The sequence below is a fragment of the Kryptolebias marmoratus genome, linkage group LG22 (assembly GCF_001649575.2).
Source record: "Kryptolebias marmoratus isolate JLee-2015 linkage group LG22, ASM164957v2, whole genome shotgun sequence".
NCBI classification, from domain to species: domain Eukaryota; kingdom Metazoa; phylum Chordata; class Actinopteri; order Cyprinodontiformes; family Rivulidae; genus Kryptolebias; species Kryptolebias marmoratus.
The window spans coordinates 11,427,265-11,434,830 of NC_051451.1; the positions used below are offsets into that span (position 1 = coordinate 11,427,265).

Here is a 7,566-nt window from a genome sequence, read left to right on the forward strand (position 1 = left end):
AACCAGCGTACTACTGTTAGTTAAAATACTGTATGATCTGGAAGGACACACACTCTGTTTTTTAATGTACTCAGAAAACAGACAAACTGATAAACATTTCCTGATGTGTCAGAATTATTTAGATAAAACCTTGGTTTTTTTTTGCCATCTCTGCCAGCCAATGTTCATTAAGCAGATCAAATGTAGGAAGTCAGCCCCCCAAGTTGTCAAAAGCAACAAAAAAATGCACAGTTCAGTGCTGCTCATTCTCACTTCAAACATACACAGGATGTCATAAGAACAATGATACCCCCAGACTGATTATCACGATATTGAGAGCTGAAATGATGCAATATTGAGTTTTCTGCCAACATATGTGCTTATTGATGGTTTTATCATGTTTGTACTTCTTTTAGGTAACTCTCCAACTAAACCTCTGATGAGTGAATTTGAAATTGCAAAACAGTTGGGATTGGAGTAATTGTAGATGGCAAACTGTGTCAGAAGTCAGATATTTATTATATCAAATCAAAAATGTCATATTCAATTTCAATAATTGTACAGTAAAAGATTATTTAACTAAAGCTTTAATAAATACACTTTTGATCCTTCAGTACTCCATATAGAGTGCCCATAAAAAAGGTATTCACCCCCTTGTGTGTTTTATGCTTTTATTGCTGTCATAAATCAGTAATGGTCAAAACACTGGCCTTATTTACAAATAAATTGTAAACTTTCAATGTCTAAGTGAAAACACAGGGTGATACTAATTCAAAGACCATCCTCACAAGTGTCAATACTGAGAGAGACCACCAAGTCATCTGTGAGAACTCTGAAGGAATTCAAAGCTTCAGCAATTCTTTTTTTTTCTTTTTTGTAAAAAAGGCCAATTTATATTGCCTATGACTGATTTATGACAGCAATAAAAACATAAAACATTTAGGAGGGTGTGTACTTTTATAAGTACTGTAGTTTGCTAGTTTGTAGATAATGAAGCACCAAACACATTTTATTTTTCTGTAAAATGTCACATTAAGCTTGTTTTAAATCCTTTTCTAACCCCGGCTCTTCTGTTCACCTGAACAGTTCACTGTCCTGTTTGTTTTTTCCTGACCAACATGGCCGCGACACGTCTTCGTCACTGTCCAACATGGCGGACAGGTTGGTGTATCGCAGCAGCGGACTGAGACAGTTTAAACTGAGAAAGCTCATCGGATGAGAATCAACATGTCTTCTAAAAGGGCCCAGTTGTTTTCGATTGGGCTTTATGTTGTTTTCATGGCCCGGATGACTGAAAACCTTTACCAGCAAAATGCGACTGTTAGCTTCGGCTAAAGCTAACTGTGCCGGAAGTTTAAGGATGTGACTTCCGGCGGAAGTAAAGAAGCAGCTAACAGCAGTGTTAGCTTATTGTTTTATCTCAGCGGAATATTCGAGTAGTTTCAGTAATAATGTCTTTAGTTCAGCATCTGAGAGAGTTTATCAGAGAGCGACTGACTGCTGCTGTGGAAGAAATATTCACAGAGTTTGAAAAAACCATCGTCCTGTTCGAGAAAGAGATCGACCGTCACCGCAGACTGCTGGATACCTGCAAGAAGAAAGCCCAGATCAACTTCCACACCGCAGGTACGAACTCTGGACTGGGCTGAACGAACCAACACAGAAACGAGACAAAATCAGAGCTCTGCCTTACGTTTATTTACAACAGAGGGAAATGAACACTGCGGGACACAAATAAACGAGGAGGGCAGAAACCTTTAAACCCAGAGTTTGTAGAAGAAACAGGAGAACAAGAAGATTGATGTAAAATCTGCTCAGATTAGAAAACGATTAATTTATCGTGTCTTCAAAAGCTCAGTGCTGCCCCCTGCTGATCAAAATGTTTAAGGCAAGAACTGATGAAAGATGTGGTTTAGTTAATCAAAAATCTTCAAATTTTGCAATTTTTAAATCGTTTTTCTTGTAGGACTTAAATTAAATTTAACTACAATATGATTTTTATCACCTGCTGCTGTACTCTTGCCTATGTTTGTTTGTCTGTTAGCAAAATATCTTATGAACCACTGGACAGATTTTAATAAAATTCTCAGAAAGTAATGTTTGGTTGTACATCTACAATTGATTAACTTCTGGAGTCATTCCAATTCAAGATGGCTGCCGAAGCTAATCAACATTACCCAGTGAAAAATGGCTTTAAGTAATATTGAGCTAAAGTTTGATGTAGCTGAGAGTAACGTTTTACATATACAGGTATATAAACTTTTGTTTTTGTTTTTGATGCCCTGATGTGCTTTATTAATTTAATTAAATCCAAATTACTTGATAGTTTTTATAATGAAACACTTTACTTTAAAAAGAAAAGGCTGAAAGTTAAGAATTAAAAAATAAATGTCTGCAAAACTGACAAAATCATAATACATGATGGTAAACGGTATCTAGATAAGTAAAGATTATTAATGTAACAAACTTTCAAACTATGGTTGCAAACTGCTTTTCATTAAATGGTTAAAGTAAAATAAAAAAATCTGAAACAGGTGGATTAAAATAAAAACACTTTAAAAAGAGTTTATTTTTATCAGCTGTTTTCAACAAGAGAGCCCTCTGGATTCTGGAAGCAGAACAAGTAATAGATCATGAAACTATTGAAGTCAAAATATTGTCTCACTGGTATCTAATTTCTGTTTGCTTGTTGCAGAAGTTCTACTGTTACCGACAAAAACTGCATTGTTTTATAGAAAGAACTAAAATTCAACATTTGAGAAAAAATATGGCCCATCTGAAATGTCCCAGAACCACATTTTGACTTTGTATCAAATTCTTAAACATTTTGTTCTTATTTTACATTTATTTCCACACGTTTCTGTTGAACTACTGACAGTCTGTGATAAAACAAATCAGTGAGGCAAGTTCCAAAAATTGTCTTCAGCCTCGACCTGAAGGGTCGTAGAAGGTTGACAGTCTCTTGTGTGTGAATGGACGAATGGGACTTGTAGTTTAAATCGTGTAGATTGAAGCCTGTTGAAATCATGATTGTTTCGTTTAATCTCTATTACTAATCTTGTTTCTGGTGTCTGTTTGTCCCTCCAGAACTCCCACAGCAGCAGCATGTCTGTAAGGAGGAGGAGGATGTCCCGATGGACCAGCAGCCCTCTGACCACGAGAGGGACCGGGCAGAACCAGAACCTCCACAGATTAAAGACATAAAGATTAAATTCTGGACCAGGCAGGAGGTCGAGCATCTTCTCCTGAAAAAGGAGGCCGATTCTTTCCCGGTGCGTCGGGGTAAATCCAGATGTGAGGGAACATCTGCAGCTTCAGAAAACAGCATTGTCCACTTCAAGGGAGGCCTGGACGGTCGGCGCCGACCGACCCAGATTAACTTCAACACATCAGGTACGAAACACTGTCGCGGTGTGAATGAACAAACACATAAAGAGAATTCATTTCTTACCCTAAACTAAACTTTTCAACATTCTAAGACGTCTTTTAGTCTGTCATTAACATGTTTACTGAATGATCCGATGGACGGATTGTGCTGCTGGCCTTTGCAGCTCGCGTGAGGAAGAAGAAAATCCTGTTCGGGAGACTCCCTCATGAATGCCGTTCCTCCAACCCAGCCCAGTGAGATCCCGCCTTTAATGGCACCAGTGCCATTTTAAATAATACGACCACAGTCATGTGATTAAACTGTCCAATGAAAAGAAAAACTGACAATTATTCAGACTATAAAAAATATAGAAACAGTCTGTGATTACATGTGAACTAAATAACTTTTAAATAAATATATACCGTATTTTCCGCACTGTAGTGTGCACTGGATTATTAGACCCACTGTCATTTTTGTCCATTTTCACACTTTTGTCATATATAAGGTGCACCTCCCAGTTTTTGTAACTTTGCGCGGACCGCGCGCCGTGCTCCATTCAAAATGGATTATTTCGGTGCTCTAGCGAAACTGGTTCGCCTGTATCAGCATTTATATACCACAAAGATAATCAAACGGTTCAAAACTCATGGAAGGATACTTCACCGACGTAAGCGTCAAGTATAAACGCCTCCACCGCTCGCTCGGGAGCCCTGCGCCACTATAACTGAGCCTTAATGCTGCAAGCAGTGCAGCTTTGGAGTTTACCAAAGAACATTACGACTTCTTACATATATAAGGAGCTCCGGATTATAAGGAGCACTGTTGTTTTTTGAGAAAATTAAAGGCTTTTAAGTGTGCCTTATAGTCTGGAAAATACGGTAGTCATCATCCCATCTGGAGCCACGTCTTCAGACTCTCTACAGTGGCTCCATGTCACCAAAGCAACACGAACCTGAGTGATATTTACAGTACATTTAAACTGACAACAAGAAAGGATACTTTTATGAGCTTTCCTGTCCTTTAGTGGTTTTCTAGTTTAATTTTTGGCAATAAGTCTGTAATATTTCTGCACCAGAACAACAATAATAATACAAGTAGGTTGGTGTGTCTGTGTGAAGTCATTTCTTTAACAGACTTTACAGCCTTAAGGTACTGGGCTTTTAATAAAGACAGATCTATATTTAGATTTTTCTCTTTGTAATCAGAATGACTTGCTGTATGTGAGAACAAGGTTGTATTTTGAAATGCACAATAGATGCAAAATAAACCTGCATTTTCTACTTTTCCAGCAAAACGTGAAAAACTGGAATTTTGAGAACGACTACACTGAGTCAGAAAGTTGTGTAATAAAAGCAGGGAGGAAGCTAACAAACCAGTAGCTGAAACTGATCACAGTTTGGTGAAAGCTTGAGTCCCATTCAGCTGTTTCTGCTCCTGAAATGATGGAAGGCTGTAATATTTATTGATGTCTCCACCACAACCTCTGGGAAAACTGATGGAGTCACCGCTCTTGGTGGACGATCTTTGAATCGTTTCATTTTGTGTAAAAAATAGCTGAATGGGACTCAAGCTTTCACCAAACTGTGATCAGTTTCAGCTACTGGTTTGTTAGTTTCCTTTGATTATGCAACTTTCTGCCTCAGTGTAGTCGTTCTCAAAATTCCAGTTTTTCAGCATACTTCAGGCAGACTGCTGGAAAAGTAGCAAGTAGGGTTGTTTTTTTAGCATCTATTACGAGATTGTAGATTTTAAGACGTCAAAATACAACACTGTTCTCACACACAGCAAGTTCTTATTATAAAGGGAAAACTCTAAATACAGATCTCTTTATTAAAGTCCTGCTACCTTAAAGACTTTAAGTAAAGATTTTGGCCTTTTGAAAATATTTAAGTGATAACCAACAACCGGATTAAAAAAAAACTTAATAAATGGAACTTGAATAGTTTTATATTTATCTTAATTTTAAGGCTCCGGTGGACTTTGTGTCTTTATAGAAATTATATTTAGCAGGAGAGAGAAGGCTCTTCTGATGTTGAAGGTTACAGACTTTTGTGTGAACGGCTATCACATCACACAGTGTGACAGCAGGGCTGCTGATGTTTCTATGGATGTTACAGTTCGTTCAAGTATTTTTTTTTGACAACAACACAGAGCCATTTAGGTCACATTTTTATGAAGTTGTTGACCCAACTCCTCATAGATGTAGTTACCTAACAGATTTGTGACTTCACCGGGCTCAGTGTCAGAGTAAAGAATCCTCCACAGTAAAACGGTGGGAGGGGGAGTGAGATTAATCTGCATCTGAAATTCGTCTCCTCTGCTGTAAAGCTTGGTATTCCGCACCCTCCAGGTGGGAAGTAAGAAAACTCCCTGAATGGGAAACCAAACGTCTTCAACCACAGAACAAAGTTCAGTTTTTGTTTTGTTTGTCTAACCTGTTTGGATTGGCCTTGTCCTGCATGACAGCGAATCTGCACCAGCACACAAAGGTCAAAGGTCAGCTGCTTGCTAGAGGTCACATCAGGTCAGGAGGTGGTCCTACAGAGGGGCTCAGGACTGCCAAACACACAGACCCCCTCTGAAGATGGTCTGAGTGAAGACGTCTTCAGTCATTTACAGATTTTAATGATGGCCTCATATTTTAGAGTCCTGCTGGTCAGGAGAAATGGATTTTCTCTGAGTCGTTCTTTCGTCTCGTCAGTACTAATTTGTGTTTGTGTCTCTTCGTCCTTCTCAGACCCCCTGCAGCAACATCCCGCTGAGGAGGAGGACCTACGGGACAACCAGCTGCTCCGGGAGCATGACAGGAAGTCTAGTTTGGACCGGGAGCTTCAAACTAGAGTTTCACACCCGAACAAAGAAGAGCAGGAGAACCCACAACCTCCACAAATTAAAGAGGACCAGGAGGAACCAGAACTGATACAAATCAAACAGGAGCAGGAAGAGTTTTGCAGCAGTCCGGATGAGGAGCTGGCGCTTCTGAAGGAGGAAACAAACATTTTGGTGATTAATTATGATGAAAGTGACAGCAGCAAGTCAGAACCAAGCAGCACCCAGCTCCTCTCTCACAGCTCTGCTTCGTCGCCTTTAAGACAAGAATCAGGTTTAGAAACAGGTGAAACTAAAACATTTGTTTGCAATACTTGTGGAGAGAAATTCTCCGACCTATCATTAATGATTTTTCACCAAAAAAGCCACCAAGAGGAGAAGCTTTTTTCTTGCGAAACGTGTTTGAAAACCTTTAGTCGACGCGGCAGCTTGTTGCGCCACATGATAACTCACACAGGGGAGAGGCCATTTTGCTGTCAGATCTGCGGGGACACATTTGGGCTAAATAGTCATTTGTTGCGTCACATGAGGACTCACACGGGCGAGAAACCGTTCACTTGTAAGGTTTGCCATAAAAGCTTTACTCAGAGTAACAGTTTGACTTATCATATGAGAATCCACACAGGCGAGAAACCGCATTCCTGCAAAGAATGTGGGAAAGGTTTTATTCAGACGGGGGCTCTGAGGGTTCACATGAGGACCCACACTAACGAGAAGCCGTACTCCTGCAACGTGTGCGGGAAAAGTTTAAGATCCAGCACCAGCCTGCTGTATCACATGAGAACTCACACGGGCGAGAAACCCTATTCCTGTAAAATCTGTTTAAAACGGTTCAGTCAGAGTAACCATTTGACTGGCCATATGAGAATCCACACAGGTGAGAAGCCGTATCACTGCGACGAATGTGGGAAGGGTTTCGTTTCGCCCAGCACCTTGAACACTCACATTTCAACTCACAGGGGCGAGAAGCCGTTTGGCTGCAACAGATGCGGGAAAAGTTTGGGATCCAGAACCAGCCTGCTGTATCACATGAGAACGCACACCGGTGAACGACCTTATTCCTGTAAAATCTGTTCGAAAAGGTTCAGTCAAAGCAGCCACTTGTTCTCGCACATGAAATGCTCCCACAGGTGAGAAGTCCTAGAAAAAATAAAAATAAAGATTCTCAGAAATATTCCAGCTTCTCCATTTGAAGTTTATGGCACATGATTTTTCTAATTTTGGTAGATTTTTACATAACAAAACAAAAATATAGTCTCATTTTCATATTGTTCCTTATTATTTTTTCTGTTGAATTTAATTTTTTTTTAATATCAAGTACTGTCACAAATGTCAGACTTATAGTTTGTGAAAAAAAAAGTTCAATTAAAAAAACAAACAAAATGAAGCTG

General features: G+C 39.4%; 1 protein-coding gene across 1 annotated transcript; it reads left to right on the forward strand.

Moving 5' to 3' along the window:
* Positions 1 to 1,249: 1,249 nt before the first annotated feature.
* LOC108239173 (gastrula zinc finger protein XlCGF57.1-like) lies at positions 1,250 to 7,338 on the forward strand. The gene is made up of 3 exons (XM_017421741.3): positions 1,250 to 1,605; positions 3,067 to 3,372; positions 6,084 to 7,338. The coding sequence occupies exons 1-3, from the start codon at positions 1,431 to 1,433 to the stop codon at positions 7,307 to 7,309; spliced, it is 1,707 nt and encodes a 568-aa protein (XP_017277230.1). The 5' UTR covers positions 1,250 to 1,430; the 3' UTR covers positions 7,310 to 7,338.
* Positions 7,339 to 7,566: the final 228 nt, after the last annotated feature.

Bases quoted from the DNA above. Each gene is read 5' to 3' on its own strand.
- LOC108239173 (XM_017421741.3), top strand. From the start codon at position 1,431: ATGTCTTTAGTTCAGCATCTGAGAGAGTTTATCAGAGAGCGACTGACT. The intron at 1,606-3,066 runs GTACGAACTCTG...TTGTCCCTCCAG, and splicing joins GATCAACTTCCACACCGCAG to AACTCCCACAGCAGCAGCAT. The intron at 3,373-6,083 runs GTACGAAACACT...CGTCCTTCTCAG, and splicing joins GATTAACTTCAACACATCAG to ACCCCCTGCAGCAACATCCC.